Genomic DNA, 18,685 nt, shown 5'->3' with positions numbered 1-18,685 from the left:
GAGTTGGAAGGGACCTATAAGGCCATCCTGTCCAACCCCCTGCTCAATGCAGGAATCCACAGAATCAGAGCATCAGTAAATTAGCGGACTAATTTTCATACACATGATCGTAACATTAATTTTGTAATATAAACGCAAATACTACCTAGAAAAATACTGCACTGCAATCTGACTTCCTCAACACCAAAGAATAAAAATTCCAGTTTAATTAAATGTTACTATTTTATTTGTGAAAAAACTACAAGCAGAATTCATAAATAGACATTTCTATTTAAAGCAGGAAAATGATAAAGTGGCTTCTAATAACAGTCGTGCACATGCCGGTAACAGGAATATATTAACATCTTTTATTTGCTAGACAAAGAGCAGTGTCCAATATAAATTTCCCAAAAACATTTAAGACCTGTGAATTTTTCTGACCAGTTCACAAAACCACCATTGACACTTTTAGCATGAAGATTAAAAACAAACCTAACAGGACTGTCAGCTCTAAAGACTTTACAGAGCAGAAAACTTCCAAAAGCGTTATACAAGCTGTCTTTCTGGGCAAATGAAAAATATAGCTCGTATAATACATTAACATAAAAATCCACAAGATAAAATTATGTCTCGACATACTTAAACAAGCATTCTCTATTTGTCTCCAAACAAACAAAGCTAAAGAAATAATGTAACCATCTTTACACAGTAAATTAAGGTTACAAGTCATACACAAGAACAGAACTGCTTGCGCATTAAAAACTGTTCAGCTCCATTGTCATATTCTAAATGTTGGCTCTCAAACCATTTTTTTCGGTTACATACAAGCAAAGGTTATTATAGTCAGCAAGTAATAATTCTTCAATAATTTATGTTAACTGTTGTTTAAAAAAGTAGACTGAAAATGGTACTGATAAGGCAAATGGAAGTGTCTCTCAATGAATATATCTACTACCCAATTTTAAAATATAAACTGAATTTTAACAAGAAAATGCTTTTAATTAAAACTGCCCATCTTAAAACTATTTTTCTTTTTATTGTTCCCTTTGCATGACTCTTTCAAACTGAGCAAGTCAAGCAAGCTGTTGCGTGTATGGGTGTGCACGTGTTTGTGTATATGTGTGTGTGTGTGTGTGTGTAAAGTGTAGAAATTGAAACTTGCAAATGTAACACTGTGCTTTTTCCTCACCTGCTTTCTGTGCCACTGGCTACCAAGCATTTCTGGCCCTTCTTCTACACTAGTATTTTAAAACATGCTTTCCAACTACTTTATGGATAACTGAGATGCAGAAAGTGAAGGGAATTCCATTTTTAAACATCACGCTTTAAAAAAAAAAAAGTGGGGGGGGGATGCTGTCTTGTCACACTGCAACAGCTAAAAATGCGGCCCAAGAAAGTTTGAATGCTTAGCTGACAATTTCAGCCAAATGCAGATTCAGTCACTCCACTTGTGCCAAAGATAGATTTGCATACTTTATTCTAAAAAGCTAATATGTCACAGAGGCACACATTAAAAAAAAAAAAAAGGCGGGGGGGGGGGGGAGAAAAAGAAAAGAAAAAGAAAACCCAAAGAGGATTTCACTGAATTGGTAAGCCAATGAGCAGTTCATTACTGTTAAAGCTTTTATCACCTAACCTAAGGGGCGTATTTCACTGGGCAGAACCCACCAACACCTGCTGCTGTGCGCCATTTAAATGGCAGCCCACAAAAAGCCATACTAGAATAAATGGAGCAGCAGCAGTGCTCAGTTGGTTGTGTTTCACCATATTAAGTAATTTTCTCAATACGCAGACTGCTTCTCCCCACACCAAGGCTTTATTCCAGCAAGCCACTGAAGGGGATGCACCATTTGTATATACAAGTGCACTCCCATTACATATGCCCATAGATCAGGTATTTGCTGGGAAAGGGCCAAATGCACACAGGCCTTGTTCATTTATTTAAAAAAGCTGTGCAAATTACACACATCTGGGACTAAGTTCAAAACATCTCTTTAAAAATTATTTTTTTCTCCAAAAAAATAAATTATGGCTGACCAATTTACCCTCCCTGAGATCCTTTAAAGGAATACTAAAACTTGGAAAAGGAATGTCTTTACAATATCATACCAATGTTAAAAATGTGGATTGATGTGGACTATTAAAACTACAGATAATATTGTATTTCAGAGCTTATGAGAATCATCTGGTTTTCCTTTGGTTCTTTGTTCTTTTTCAATAAATACTTTAAGAATAAGATTTTCAAAAAAGAATAATTAGATATACGAACAATTTAATGAGAAACCCACCATGTTCAGAATTGAACTGCAGATGCAAAGGCACTGCTCTGCTACTCTACCTCTTTGAGCAGAGTTGCTTTATTCAGCTAAGCATAGATTAAAATTTAAAAACTGATATGAATGAGCTTGTGTTTGCTACTTTAAACTGATAAAATACAACAATTTCATTGCCTCCATACAACAGAAATAATTTATATTTTTCAAGCAAGAAATTAGTACAGTAATTGTCTAGCACCAAGTTCTGCCAAGTGGCCCTTTGAGAACAAACACCCACATGGTATCCATTTTGATATCGGAAAAAGGGTTACTGAAATTACAGCAAAGCACTCTGGGTCGCCTAAAAAAGCCCACACAATGAGAGCTTGAAGGGTTTTTTTGTTTTCGGTTTTTTTTAAACAGTGTTCCATCTCTTCATTCTAGTGTTTTAAGCAGGATAACACACAAGCTAGGTAAAATCGCAGCACAACTGTAACTAAAAGGAAGCTTACTGTCAGAATAGCTCTCTAACAAGAATTGAAGTTACTGGCCATCCTGTTGACTTCCGTACCAGTAAGAAATTTTACCAATCTTAGCTCCCATAGCAAGATAATTTCTCCAGACATGTCTAAACACCAATAATCCCAAATGCATCATCATTGGACCACGGGCCGTTTAGAAAAAGATCTCTCTCAGAATACACAATAAATTAAATTAAAAACAAAACAGCAGTCAGGCATGGAAGATTTGCATTGAGAACAAGCCATGACACATAAAAGCATGAAGCATGTAGTGGCTTGGTTGTAGTAGCTGGGGAAGGGGGGGCACCCTCAGTTTTGCCTTGAACATAAAAGCTTGCAGACATTCCCCCATAGATATTCAAATGTCCCATCCCCCCTAAAGCCACTACAGATATGGGCAATGGCTAGAGTTAAAGTCATGAGAGAGAGTGGGATTGGTTATGCAAAACAGACAATGTTAATGTGCAGCCACCATATACATTAATACTAGGCATTCTGAAACCAGCGTAGCTTGTAGTTTTTAAAATGTGTACACTGTTGTAGGAAAGGGCTGGAAATTTATTGTTTTCAGATATTCTATTGGGAATGCAAGTGATCTGGAGCACCTTCTGGATTTCAAAAAGAACAAAAAATAAGAAAATAGACATCTATCTTTGTCCAGAACTCTTCAGCCAAAGCACAAGAAAGCCAGGCCCCATTTCATTTTGAACTTCCAGGAACACTGTTCATCTAAGACTGGTTCCTGTTTAGTTTTAGAATTTTACAAACAGCACTCTCTGTCCCAGATCTTAAAATTGTTTCACTTCACAGTGTTTCAAGCACCAGCGTTTCCATGTATTGGTTTCAAATAACCCTATATATATATTTTATTTATATATATATATATTTATATATTTATATATAATTTATATCAAAACTGATAGTACACAGTATAACTGGAAGAAGAAGAACTGAACTCAAAAGAATATGCTGAAAAAACAACGAGGGGATGACATTTGTGAATACAATAAATAAAAACCCTCCCATAGCCCTCCCCTCCCACCTGCATCACATTCCCTCTCTCCCCAATAAAGGTTGTAATGTTCATGGGGGAAAAAACTGTGCACAGCAGATTTATAAAAAAGTAGAGTCAGGAGCACATCCAATTATAAATGATTGTTAGGAAAATCATATAAAACAATGGAATACGTAAGTGTCAAAAGGTAATTGTCAGGGTGCGAAATTCCTTCGTGGCCAGATGCCCACAGCCAGCCCAAACAGTTCTGGTGTCATCGGGAACGATGTCCAAAAAGCATGTTGAAGCACAGGAGGAAGAAGCGAAGAAGGAAGTGGTACTGGCAGCTTTAACAGGACTACAGCCTAGTGGACAGGTGGAATATTTGAATTTCATACCCTGATTTCATCAGTTTCCCACAATTCCATGTGCAATTCTCAGAAAGATTCATCGTTGACTGCGGACATATCGCCCTTTGGCGTAGAGGAGCGGGACGAGCCCTTGTCTGTGCTCTCGGACCCCGAGCTGCTCTGATTTTGCTGTTCTGATCCTGCACTGGAGGTCACTGTGGATGAAGATGTAGAGGAAGAGCGAGTCTTTTCTTTAAAGTCTGTGATAATTACTGTGACATTCCCCACTGTGACTGCCAGCTGCTGGGCGGTACTTCTGTCCACATTTTTCAGTCTGGGCCTTGAAAATAAAAACAAATCATCATCACCAATTATAAATAATGGATGTCTTCTTTAAGACATTTTCCTCAGCTAGCTTACAAGGATCAGTTTTAAAGGGAGCAGAGATGCCAACCCTCTGATCGTTTGTGTATTAAACAAACCAGCGACACCCCTTGCTCTACAGCATCTGACCGTTTGCGCTCTTAAAATGCTTAGTTTAGAAAAGCTGCAGTAGCAGCATGTTCAATCCCCAGTGAACACGTGTGGCTGGGGAATCAATTTTTGGAGCTCTAGAGAGATAGGAAGTTATTCTCTATTCCACTCAGCCAGAAAGAACAGTAATGTGACAGAGTTATACAGGTATCAAGAAAGCCTCAGGGTCCCTTCCGGAATACAAGGATTCCGTGCTTGGAATTCTTCATCTTTGCAAGTGCCCCAAAGCTGTGACTTTGCAATACAAAACCACAAAAAAAGAATCTGTAAGTGGTGCTGTCATTTGCAAAGAGGATCTCTGCTGCTGCTGCAAACACCACAGGCACCAGTGCAACTTGGCATCCCTTTCCAACTGCTGGAATTTATACAGAGAAGCAACCCAAACAACCCATGTAGAAAATTGCTCATATAGTCTCTTCTGAATCTGGCCAGTAAAAGCAAGCTCTGAAATATGCTCAATTACTGTAGATATCATTAGTTTTGTCCCAATATAGAAACAGTATCATAAATAGAAAAAGATGCAATGTATAGACAAGGATCTTCTTCGCAATTTGTGCCATACTACCATAAATTAATAAGCCAATAAAGAACTGCTTGAACTCACATGTGATTGCAAAGCATTCAGCCCACAATACTAACATAAATGCAAATAAATGGATTTATTTCAAGACAAAATCTGTGTCTGTAACTGTTGAGGGTGCTCTAGCCAGAACAGGTTTGGCCAGTGATGGATGCAAGTCACTTTTATTTGTTCACTATCTGGGAGACCGAGCCAGTTCCCTGCTATCATACCCAAAGAACCAGGAAGGCACAAAATAAGGAAGAATTTAAGCAAACGTGCATGGCCACTTTTAAGCACCTGAAACATTCACTCCATGGGGAGATAAAGGAGTTCAAAACTTAAAACAGCTGGCTCAAAACAACTAGCACCGGTAGCAGTATAAAAATGTTTTGCTTCTTTTTAAATTTTGTTTTCACTGTTTTATTCTGTTTTTATTTTCATTTTACCTTGTACACCGCTCCGAAATTTTTTCAATGAGGAGCGGTATATAAATATTCTAAATAAATAAATAAATAAATAAAAAGGGATTATTTTATGGTGATGCCATAGTTAGTCAGATGCAGACTCTTTTTTCACTTTGTGACCACCACAGCTAAAGCTATGAGGAAGATCTGCCAATCTTCTCCTGCACTGGTTATGTACACAGTAAACAGCACCTAAAAGCATTTGGCAGGTGTGAAGTCTGCCAGCAATGAGAAGAATCTTGAATCTTCAGCTCCTACCATCCCTTTTCAATTCTTAATGCAAATAAAGCACTGGGATGAAGGGGGAAATCAGAAGACGTGTTTATTTTTATTTAAAACATTTCTGTATCACCCTTCATTAAATCAGTTTCCAGCAATGTAGGTAATTATTTTAAATCTAATACAACAGAATGGAGCACTAAACATCAAACAAACAGAGTAAAATACAGCAAAGAAAAATTATAAGACAAACAAAGCGATTAAACAAATTAAAATGCCTGGGTCAATAAAAGCATCTTAACCTGCTGCAGAAAAGACTGAAAACTAGGTGCCAGGCATACGTCTTTAGAGAGGGCATTCCAAAGATAAGGCACCACCACTGAGAAAGACCTCTGCTGCGTGATTACATAATGCAGTTTCGATAAAGAAGGCACTTTGAGTAGGACCTCAGTGGACCATTTTAAGACATGGGTAGCTGATGTGGGAAGAGGTGTTCCTTTAAGTGTTTGGGTGAGCTTTACAGATAAGCTGCCAGCTGTACATTGAATTAGGCCTATTAAATGCACTGGCAGCCTAAACAGGCAACCAGTGCAGTTAATAGGCAACCAGTGCTGTTCTTTTAAGATTAGAACGATGTGAGCAAACCTGGCTATAACAGTTAAGACTCTGACAGTTAAATTCTGCACTAATTGAAGCTTCTGATTCATCTCCTAGGGTAGCCCCACATATATAAATTCTAGCAATCCAACTGTGAAGTCACTAGAGTGTGGATAGGGTTGTCACGAGCGCCTGACTGGATCCGAGAACCTGTCGGACGCCCTGCATCTGCCCACCCCCCAGGACCCAGTCGGGCGCTCCTCTTGCGAGTGCAGATGTCCCCCGAGTACTTGCAAGGCCCTGGGAAGTGCTTGGCAGCTGCCCACCCCCACCCAAATCGCACACTTCCTCCTTCCTGTGTTAATAACAGCTGCCATTGACGCAATGGCTGGAAGTGCGCCTTTTCAGGCCCTCCGTAAATCGCACCTTTGCCCCACCTGCACCAATGGCAGCCTTCAAGCACCCACTGATGCAAGAGCGAAGGTGTGAATGCAGTCACAGAACCAATCAAAATTTATTAAAACAATACATTAAAATGCAATGAAACCATAACAATTATAGAAAAAATATTATTAAAAACAGTACCCAACCCACCAGATCACCAGGTTAAAGGCTTTCTTAAATAAAGAAGTCTTTGTCCTTTAAGGAGGCAAGAGTCAGCTCCTAAACCCAACCAATCAATCCCAGCCAGCTAGATGTAATTAGCCAAGATAGGAAAGAATCAAAATGTCAGGTGGTCAGCTGACAACTTTGTCTGCATCCTCAGGCTGCATCAACATCCTCAGAGGCCACCAGTGAGGGAGGAAGCAGCAGCCAGGCACCTCTCCACCGTGCCTGGGCCCAGCTCCAGCTGAGAGCCCCCTCCCTCCTGCCACCAACTGTCTCTGCAGAGGCCACCAGTGAGGGAGGAAGCAGCAGCCAGGCACCTCTCCATCTTGCCTGGGTCCAGCTCCAGCTGAGAGCCCCCTCCCTCCTGCTGTCAACTGTAACTGCTGAACTTTGTAACTAAGATTGTAGTGCCTGAATTTGCTTTCCCTTTCCCCCTCCTCCTCCTCCCTCCAAATCCTCTTTCCTTTTGTGTCATGTCTTTTAGATTGTAAGCCTGTGGGCAGGGACTGTCAAGAAACACTTTTGTAAGCCGCCGTGAGAGCCTTTTTTGGCTGAATGGCGGCATAAAAATCCTTAAATAAATAAATAAAAATAAATCAACAGAAACTGATCTCACACAACTGGACCAAACAGTGTTCTGGATGCTTCCACAGGAACTGCTCTGACTTTAGCATCAAGGTCAGACTGTATATAAACAATTTTATCCTCGAAATGCCTTACATATCACAGCAGTCTTCTGAGAGTTTTAGTACATCCCTTCCAGGCTTTAGTTGTAATAAATCTTTTACCCCTGGAAAATGCTCTGCTGGATAGTTGATTGAAGATGCAAAGAGGGTAGAGAAGTAATATTGCTTCACCGCCATCACTGCCACAAAGTAGGCCCAATAATGCACTCTCACTTGTGTTTGGTCATATTCACTGCAAGACTTAAGCCACTTTGGTTCTAGCAGTCTTCCAGTCTGTTTCATTTCACCCAATTACTTGTTAAACCTGGGAACCAGCTGAGTTCTATAATGTGGGAGAGGACACTTGGGAACACATGTGTCGACAGCCTGTTACATCTCATCATTCCAAAGTGAGACCAGCGCTTCAACAAGAGGGCCAGCCATATCAACTAGAAACTCCCCGAGATCATTCAAGTATCCATCAGATTACATAAATCTCCAGGGGTGGACCAACTTCATGGTTCACCACCCTTGCAGAGAAGAATGGCAGCTGCCACTCTAAACCTTACCAGGAATTGTCTGACTATGATGACGGGATCACAGAGAATCCAGTTCATTCTCTGACCAGTTGTGAATACCAGGTCCAGAGCCTGTCCAGTGGAATGTGTACAGTATGTAACGTATCGAAATGCATAATTATCATGGCAACCATGAAATCTTGAACTGGCTCTGGTAAGGCAGCCTCAATATGTGTATTTTGCCTGTTTTTGTGGTTTTTTAATCTTTGAATATTGTTTTTAGTATTTTTATCTTATGTGAACTGCCCAGAGAGCTTAGTCTATGGGGAGGTATACAAATGCAATTATTATTATTATTATTATGATGATGATGATGATGAAGAAGAAGAAGAAGAAGAAGAAAAAGAAGAAGTCGTGCAAGACAATCATTCTGGGAGACTCCAATACCACAGCCAAAATCACCTCCAACAGCTCAGGTAGAGACAGATGGGTAGTGAGATGGCTGGTATCACAGCAGAATCCCTAATCCAGCCTTCCCCAACTTGGTGCCCACCAGATGTTTTGGGTTTTCACTCCTACTGGGAGTTGTAGTCAAAAACATCTGGAAAAGTTCAGGAAGGCCGCCCTAATCTGTCTCTGGACATGTCTACACCAGACTTTTATCCTGGGGTTGTCCCTGTGCGTCCACATGACACACAGGTGATCCTGGGGGCAACCAGGGATGACCCCTCCATTTTCACGGGATAACTGGTTGTCCAGTTATCCCGATTTTGCCTGCAGTCCCAGGACTGTCCTGAGACAGTGGGAGGTGTGGGCGCCTGTCCTGCCTGGTGCCTGCTTACTTGCGAGTAAGTGCGGCACCAGAAACGGGCACACAGCCACGCAGCATGGCTCCATGCCCATCAGCAATATTGCCACCCTTGGGATGGCAGGGAGGAGGTTCGGGGGCCAATTTTGGGGGTAAAGTTTTTTTCTTAATTTTTCATTGGATCGGGGCCTCGCTCTTGTGCGACCAGCCCTGCTGCTTCCAAAATAAATAAAAATAAATGGCAGCTGCGACATCCCTGCTTCCTTCCCAGACATTGTGCGCTGTGTGTGAATCCAAGGGGAGGATCTTACGATCAGCATATTGTGAGATCCTCCTCTCCCTCCCTCCCTCTACACCCTATGGTGTAGACTTACCCTACGGTGTAGACATGCCCTCTGTTTTGGGTACAAAAACTCAAATCCAGTACTTTACTGAATGGGTCTCCTAGAGAGGGAGAGGGATTCTTTTACATCAGGGGTAGGCGACATGACTCCCTCTCTTGGACACCTTTCTTGGTGCCCGCCAAGATGCCTTACCCCTCCTACTTTTTATTTCTTTTGCTGATAGCTGGAATCACTTCAAAGCAAAGCAAGGGCCTATAGCTGCTCCCATCTTTTACCATGAATGCCCCTTGGCCACATGTGAGGCTCAGAGACATTCTTAGGAAATGAAGCTGGCAAGTGTCTGCAGGCTGATGCTTTCATCTTCAGTTCACCCATTTTGTGGTGGTGCCCAAGACAGTTTCTAAAATTGCCAAATGTGTCCACCAACCCAAAAAGGGTCATCATCCCCGACTCTAGCCTATGTTGGTATTGCATAGCATACCCAGGTGGACAGAGTTGGAAGAAGTCAATTCCTCTCAGCTGATTCACCCAGATCTCAGTAATACATACCAGGTCAGCCCTAGTATTAAATCATGGATGACAGACATTTTATTATGGACCAATCTGGCAGTGCCTCTAGACCAGAAGGCAAGCTGAAACAGAAACCTAAACCCCATTTCACTGTGACAGAACTGAATATATTCTTTTCTTTCTATTCTACTACCTTCCATTGAAGGAAATGCTCTCCCAGGCCCAAGCTTCCAAAAAACCCAATGAAGCAGTTGTAACGAGAAATACTTCTGTTGCCCCTGCACTGGTCTTTTCCTCGTCCTGCTACAAACAAGAGTTCTCCAAATGTTTTTAATCCCCTCAACTCCAATTTTCAGTCTACAACTTTTATTTCAATTTGCATTACATTGGGAATATAATCTTATCAATACCCCCCATGGGCTCTGTATACCCAGAGCAGGTTCTACTCAGATGCCTTTGCCCTCCATCTTTGTTTTCACAGTGACAATCTCATATAGTTTCTGCCAAGATGTGATGCTTCAGGAAAGCCAGACAGCTTTATCTTATCCCTTCTGATTCTGATGCATTTACACTTCATGGAGCAGCAGGCTGAAGAAACTCCATCTCCTATGTCCTACTTCTACTGAAGGATGAGATAGATTTTCCAGCCAGGGCTTGAAAGGTTCAAACCCAGGTTCTAACATCTCTAGTTAGTTTTGAAGCAGGCAGAATTAATGGGGAGGGATAGTTGGGGTCAGAGAGGGATAGCTGAGGATGAGAGGTAGGGGAATTACAACCTGTATGTTTGTGATACCTTAAGTACATGCAAAATTTAAAAAAGTATTTGTCATAAAAGAAGTAGAAGCAAGAAAGGAAATTAAAAACCCCAAGAATGCAGAATACAACTCCACTCCCCTTCAAGCTGGGTAAAGCTCTATAGTGCTTGATGAGGTACTTTGTTTTAAAAGGATTATAAACTGAAGGAACATCCAGTGCTGTACAGACTAAAAATATTTTCATCCTATTACTATTCAATTGCCAGTACAGTAGCTTTCCATTAAAGGGCAACTGCAGTCATAACCTCCCCACAACAAATTAAGAGACTGGAAAACCCAAGTTTACTAACTGAAAGAAAGCTTCAAATTGGCTAAGGTGCTACAATTCTGTGGAGGGTATTCTGTCTGCATGTTTTATAAGAAAAGAAGAATGCTTTAGATGAGATTAATAACAATTTTACACAGTATCTTCAGAACAAGAGTTCACACAAGTACTGCCAGAAAGAAAAACAAAACAAGGAAGCTGCCATACAAGCAGATTTTATTTCTTTGGGGCAGTATCTAATATTTCTACTGGACCTCCATTCATTCTGTTGCACCCGCAGGACTAACCACTGATGTAACAGGAAGCCAGAGCTTCCTAAAGCAACCCAAGAAATGAGCTGAAATTCTGGTTTCTGGAATGGTACAAGTCAGCAGAGTTCCCTTGTGCAAGCTGACCCATTTTTTTGGCTCATTTTTGGTTGTTATATGAACCACTAGCTTCCTATTGCGTTAGTGGTGGGTCCTGCTTGGGGCATTGGATACTGCTCTTGGTGTTTGGCAGTGTCTGCTTTTCCCTGGACTTTCCCCTCAACTGCATGTAAGAGCAAGTAAGGAAAACAAATCATTAGCATTTTTCTTATATTCCTGGCAAGTGAAAATGAAGTGATATATTATGGTGGAGTGGGAAGTGATTATGTTTTCCTTGCCAAAGGTCCAGAGCAAGGGGAGGATTAGAAAAGGGCTTTCCAACCACAGTTGCCTGAAGTGGATCTTGCCCCACCTGGCTATATTTTAAAGAGATATAGAGCTAAGAATACACACATACATACTTAATATTTTATGTCTTACATGTGTATTTTGTACTCCGGTATTCACACAAAAGTCTTACGGGAACCACCTTTCTTTCCCATTTTGCTGAAAGGTCCCTCCAAGCACAATGGCATGCAGGGCCCACAATGCTGCAACCTCTACAGCAGGGATGATCTTGTGAAAGTGATAAAATCATAACCACCATACAGGCTGTAGCCTTCCTGGCAGCCTCTCGGTCCTTATGGATTAGACCCCAATGTGCACAAATAATTTAGCTCTCAATTGATTATTCAGTGGCTATCTGGAAGATTAGTATAGTTGAACTGATAGGTTCAGACCATCCCAAATTATGCTAGTACTGCAGAAAAAGGGCAGCTCAAGTGAATTTTAAGATGCCTTTTAATAATGTGCTGCTTTTAATAATGTATTCGTTTTATATGTTTTAATCAATTATATGTAATTTATGGTGTTTGCTTTTGTGTTGTACCCTGCCCCTTGATCCAGAGAGAGAGAGAGGTTGAGTTGTTATTGTTGTTATTATTTAGCATTATAAATTGTCTTGCACCTCCAACTCTATCCTTCTTTGTCAACTGATGCCAAGGAGTCTGTGGAAGTGCTGAATCATTTGCTTCCTGGAAACAGTGATAGATTGGATGTGGGTAAACAAGTTGAGGCTCAATCTAGACATGACAGAAGTACTGTTGGTCAATAGAAAAGCTAATCTAGGATAAAGATCTAGGATTGGAAGTACAAGCCTGTTCTGAATGGGGTGGCACTCCCTTATGAAGGATCAAGTTTGCAGCTTGGAGGTGCTTCTGGACTCAGCCGTACTTCAGGTCAGGTAGCCACTGTGGCCATGAGTGCCTTTGCCCAGTTTTGACTGGTATGCCAGTTGCACCCCTTGCTAGAGAAAGCAGATCTGGCCAGTGATTCACGCCTTACTTACCTCCTATTTAAATTATGTAACATGCTCTCTATGGGGCTGCCCTTGAAGAGTATTTTGAAACTGCAGCTAGAGCAAAATCAGCAACCAGGCTGCTTTTTGGCATCTGCTTTCTTAACTGTATTACAGTGGTCTTGTATTAAATGCACTGACTGCCAATCTGTTTCCAGGCATGATTCAAGGTGTTGGTGCTTACCTATGAAGCCCAAGACAGCTTGGGGTCAGAATATCTGAAAGACTGCTTCCTCCTGTATGACCCTACCCATAGTTTAAGATCTTCTTTGGATGCCCTTTCGCTTATCCCACTACCAAAAGAGGCTAGATAGATGGGAACATGGAATAGGGACTTCTCTCTGGTACCAACCCCCCTCTGGAAATCTCTCCCAAAGGAAGTTAGGCTGGTCCCTTTTCAGCTTTAGGTGGTCTTTAAAACCTTTTTGTTCCACTCAGCTTTTTAGTAGTTTTAAATGTATTAGCTCTGTACTCTGTTTTCAAGATTCTCTCCTGCTTTTAATTTTGCTGCTGGTAACGTGCTAAAATAGCTTTTCAAGTTGTTGTTTTTAAAAATAAGTTTAAATGGTTTTACATTTTAATTGTGAGTCACCTTGGGAGCCCTATTTTGGCCAAAAAGTGATTCAAATGTGTAAGTAAGTAAATAAATCTCATTTATTATACTATGAAAAAGAAAAGGGCAAACGAACACTTTCAAATAGATAATTTAGAAACACAGTTGAGATTTTTAAAGAGGGACACTGGGCCCATCCTCCTATCAACCTCCATCCCATCAACACCAACGAGTCTAGGAGGTAAGCGAAGTCGTGAGCTGCAGGGAAAATTACATCCCAGAACCCACTAACCAGGGAAGGAAAGACTTTCCTAACTCTAAATATGGAGGGGAATTTTGAACACCTGAAATCAGGCAATTTTTCAATTTAAGAAGTTACCTTGAAGTGTGATTTGAATCACTGGTCTTTGTTGTCGTATTCCCAGATTGTATGCTGTTTGCTTCACTTGGAGGATCTTTCACAACATCTGACTTTGGTCTGAAAGAAAGAGAGGCAAGAAGCAAACTTAATGCTAAAGGGTTTTGAAATATAGGAGTATCAATTCTGAAACTGGGGTAACTAGTATCTTAGAGGGTACGGGTACGTACACACACAAAACCATCATGTAAAGAATACAGCTCTCACACCCATCAGAAAAGCCACAAATAGACTGAGAAAAGAAAAATGTCCTTATTCTAATCATGGTTATGCAAGACAAGGATGTGCTTCCCCTCCCCTCTCTCAGGGAAAAAGATAAATGGTATAAAAATAAAGTTGGGGCAGCAGCATGGAAGAAGCAGCGTTACATGAATCAAGAGATGGTGGTGGCATAGGGGAGGAGAGAATGATGGAGGAATCACAGACAAGAGTTTAGGAATAACTGGAAATGCATATTTGGAAGTCTGAGATAATCTGGGACTGGTTGGAATTTCAAGGTTGGGAGAAAAGGAGCATATGTGTCTAGGGAGTATGAATACATATTAGATTAGACCATTTACATAGGGATACAGAGTCTAAATGTTTAAGAATGGCTGCTTTCAATGGGTGGTCAAGAAACATACTTAGTCTTCTTGTTGGTACTCTTCTTTATAACACTTTGACTAATTTCTTTTTCTTTGTCTGGTTTTTTCTCTTCCTGCTTTTCCACCTTCTCTTTCTTCTCCTTTTTAGGAGGTGGTGGGGTAGCATATTGCTGAGCAACTTGTTGTGCAACAAGCTGAGAATTTATCCTAGGTTTCCTATGAGGTGAGAAGAAATAAAAAAAGGGATACTTATTGTCAGTGACCTCATTAAAAGAAATGGGTGAGTGGAGCCAAAGCATTAATAAAACAAACATTTCATTAAACCACGGAGTGTTTAGTTTTAACTAGCAAGTGTGTCATGTCCAAAATTTTAAGGTGGTACATTCACACAAATGTTAACATTACAGTTCAAAGTGTTCAAAGTGCTTTCTAAATATTCCTTAAAATTGGGGATTCTAACCATCACTTATTTTAGAGAGCAACCCAATTTTCAGAGCTGTACTTCGCAGAACATAATGAACCAAGCCCTGCACATTAAGTGCAGAAGCAGCCCTGAAACTTGAACCTGGCACAACATAATATTTCTTAAGAAATTTAACCTTCACATTTTCTAGAAGTAACCCACACATTTCTAGCCATCACAGTTATGGAAAGAGTGACATTTTGAAAGTTTTGGATATGAAGATGTGCTACAAAGGCCTTGGAAGCCAACAAACCACACACTTGTCTACACTTTGAAGTGTTATGCCAGCTGACAGCTTTCAGGATGCTTATATTGTTTCATTAAATGGACACTGGTAAATTGTTAAATACAGAAAACAGAGTTAGTAATGTCTCATTCAACTGTAATTATTCAGAATAAATCCTTCTTTCCTAAACCTACAAGACTGACAATCACAACAGAGAGATTGTCAATCAGAGCAAAGCTAAAACAAATGGTACATTCAGTGTGTCATCATTAGCAGTCATGTCTCTGCCAGCCTCCAACTGGCACTATTTCTTAACACTATTTCCTCCAAACCTCCATGATCATTACAACAGATTGACACATAAACCTGAAAGGGTAACAAGCAAGCAACAAATCTGAAAGGTTTGTTTGGGTTTTTTTTAGCCATTTTTGCAAATATATCGCATATTTAAGCTGAAAGTAACCTTTCACTTGTACTAAGTAGTAGTTGCTATACAGAAACTAGCAATCTTTAGTTGGGGGGGGGGGGGAGAGAGACAGACCTGTAACTCACTGAGCCTTTGGATCTGGCCCAAGGCTGCTCTCCTCAATCTCACCTCTCACTCAGCAATTAGCCTTAGAATAAAGGTCCCATTTGCATGGCACCTTAGTCCATGAGTCCAATTTTGTTTCAATTTCATTATCACCTACAAACATCTACAAACTCAGCAGGCGATGGAGCAGAGATGAATATTGTGGCAATGTATCTTAAGAGAATGAAACTTATCGAGAAAGTGGCATAAACCTTTTCAAGAAAATGAAATAGCTGGACATGGCGCATGCTCTCCAGAGGATTCTTCAACTTTACACCTAATGCAATGTATTAAGTCTAACACATGTAATTGAGAAATGACATCAAAATCTCTATTATTATATGGTTGCTGCCAGCCCTTTCTAAGACTACCAGAAGCTGGTGTGATCATATGTGTTCTATTTCCTTTCAACATCTATCTATCTGGGGAGGTAGAGGAGGAGACTAGTTTTCATGTGAAACATGTTTCCACTGGCAACATATCCCCAAAAGATATTCATTAGTTCAGTGCACTCAATTGCATATCTCCATCATTATTCTTCCTTTCAAATAATGCCTGCTTAAACAATGAGTCTGTCTTCTTTTTTTGTGCTCCCCAAACTCTTATCAGATGCAAACTAGCATCTTCCTTCACAAAGAGTTTCCTACTATGCCATTGTAATTATCCCTGCCATGGGAACATTCTGTTGAAGTACATGTTTCATTTTCCGTAAATAATATATCCTAATTCCAATTCAGTTACATAACCAAAATGAAAGCACCTGTGAATAAGACTGAGGAAAACCACAGTTTGCAGAAGTATACAAAATCTTTAGGAAAAAAACTAAAGGGGAGAGGGGGTTCCCAAAACAGCTCAATGGGACTGAGCATGCTCATTGGCTATGCTGACTACTAATTAGCAGGGGGAAACTAGAAAATTGGAGGTAGGGGGAAAGAGTATGGAATGGAGTGACTGGAAAAGAATGAAGGAAGAAGCACAAAGATACAAAAAGAGGAGGGAGAACCCTCTCGTTGTCTTGATAGTTCAGATTGAGAAGCTATTTTCAAATGTCCCCAGGAATGGGAAGTGAGAGCTGTCCATAGAAATCAATGGAGAAATCCAAGACTTTAATACAACTGGGATTGGGCACCAGTGTGTATCCACACACACTCACACACACACATTCAAAATGGTAACAGCAAAGGGAAGAGTTCCTGCTCTTGTTAATTCAATACTCATTTAGCGTGATACATTTGAAAAATAACTTCCTAATGCAAATTCCAAAGCAAATATAATTCATTGCCACCATACTGCAAGCTGCAAGGGGCTGAGGCTGGGAGAGAGTGGCTTATGACAGCCCTGCAGAATACTGCCGGTCAAGCTGAGCGGTTTAAGCCAACCCTGCAGTGTTGTTCAGGGGGTAGTAGACCCCTAATGCAAATTGGACTGAAGCTGAGAGAGTAACTCTGTAGTGGTACCCAGTGACTTGGTGCATAGATAACCAGCAAAGCATTACATGTGATCAGCCCCATTATTTTTATCTGAACATTGCAAGTTGGACTGAGAGAGTAATATATAACAAACCTGCAGTGTAGTTCACTGTTATACCCCTATCACAACCTGGGGGGAAATGTGGAGAGAAAGTAGCTTACAGCAGGAATGCAATGTAGTCTGAAGAAGTGGTCATGGGTTCCCAATTAAAAATCTCCCATAACTTTAGGGCTGAAGCATAGGTCAATTTTCTTAAATTATTCTCTCAGACCTCCTCCAAGGCCAAATCAACTACTCAGTTGCACAGAGAAGTTGCATGCATGTAACTAACCTGCATGTAAACTGTTCCAAAACTTTTTACTAAAAAACGGCACCTGAAGGAATATGCAGAAATTTCTGTGTTTGAAGTTAACTTTTGTTTTCCCTCCCACCCCCTCAGCCCCAGGCTCAGGTAATTCACAAATGTCAGGGATTTACTGCAACATTTTGCAGTGTAGCTTGGCCCCACTTTCCCCCTCCACTTCTGATGTTTAGGCTGTGAATGCCATTGCTTATGTAGCCAAAATGGCTCCACCTGCACACAAGAGAAAGGTATCAGCAGCTTGGCAGACCCTCAAGGTCTACAAAAGAATAAATCTTTAGAAAAAAAAATTCAACCCTAACAGGGTGGGAGAATCCCCTGCAAACAAGTACAATGAGGACAATGTGTACTCAGTAGTATGCCCAGAATGCTAACAGAGTGTTCCGTGGGGTGGGAATGGCATGGAGTGACTGGAATCCTGAACAGGGATCATTCCACACTGTAACATTTTGTTGCAAGTCACATTTATTCAATAAATAAGTAAATTCCACTGAAACCAACAGAACTTCTTTTTGAGTAAACATAGTTAAAAGTCACACCAATAAAGACAGACAGAACCAAGAACGATTAGAAGAAGATTACTGCCACTGATTTTAGGCATCTGGGATGCTGTTTCATTTGCTACTGTATTAGGAACCATAATAATTTACCAGCTAGAGCACAGCCGCTCTGAATATAGACAAACCCTATGGTCAAAGAAACGGAAGAATTGTACAGATCTCACTTGCTCTGATCAAACACATTATCCCTCATCTTTGTACAATGGATTGATTGGACAGTATAGCTTGCTCGTTTGCAGTCTTGTTCATAAAGTATAAACTATTAGACAATAATTTAATAATCTTTGAAACAAAAAAAACCCAAAGTTGTAAACCACCCAGAGAGCTTCGGCTATGGGGTGGTATATAAATGTAATAAATAAATATAAATAAATAAAATAAACTACACCATCACCAGTTACACATCTCCTACAGCAAGCACCACATTTTAAGATTATCCTATCGAGCTACATAGAGCCTTGGCTACTTTTAGTGCTTATTTAAGATGGGTGATTTTTTTAAAGGCTAAGATAAGAAATGCAAAAAAATAATTAGGGAAGTAAGATTGGAGTCTCCTAAGCAAAACATTTCCTCCAACTTTATAGGACCTTGATTTGCTTTCACTATCGTTACCTAGACTGCCATACTTTCACTACAATTTGAACACATCCCCGAGCAAGGATTTAGTAGTAAAAACAGTTTTATCTTCTGAAGTCTACAGAATTCCCAGCACAATAGGTTAGATCCTAACTTAACCTTCTGCAAATTGTTAATAGACGGCTTTTAT

At 40.4% G+C, this 18,685-nt stretch overlaps 1 protein-coding gene across 1 annotated transcript in view; it reads right to left on the bottom strand.

The window, feature by feature from the left end:
• Nucleotides 1-203: 203 nt before the first annotated feature.
• The window catches only part of RYBP (RING1 and YY1 binding protein), a 67,634-nt gene continuing 49,152 nt past the window's right edge, over nt 204-18,685 (bottom strand). Inside the window, exons 3-5 of the mRNA XM_063121919.1 lie at nt 14,308-14,484; nt 13,646-13,744; nt 204-4,439 (exon numbers count right to left, since the gene is read on the bottom strand). Coding sequence (XP_062977989.1) covers nt 4,187-4,439; nt 13,646-13,744; nt 14,308-14,484 — 529 coding nt within the window. The 3' untranslated portion in view covers nt 204-4,186. The remainder of the gene's footprint in view (nt 4,440-13,645; nt 13,745-14,307; nt 14,485-18,685) is intronic.

The sequence above is a fragment of the Elgaria multicarinata genome, chromosome 3 (genome assembly GCF_023053635.1).
Source record: "Elgaria multicarinata webbii isolate HBS135686 ecotype San Diego chromosome 3, rElgMul1.1.pri, whole genome shotgun sequence".
Classification (NCBI taxonomy): domain Eukaryota; kingdom Metazoa; phylum Chordata; class Lepidosauria; order Squamata; family Anguidae; genus Elgaria; species Elgaria multicarinata.
Note: the sequence above shows the minus strand (reverse complement) of the source record. Positions and strands in the feature narration are given on the sequence as shown.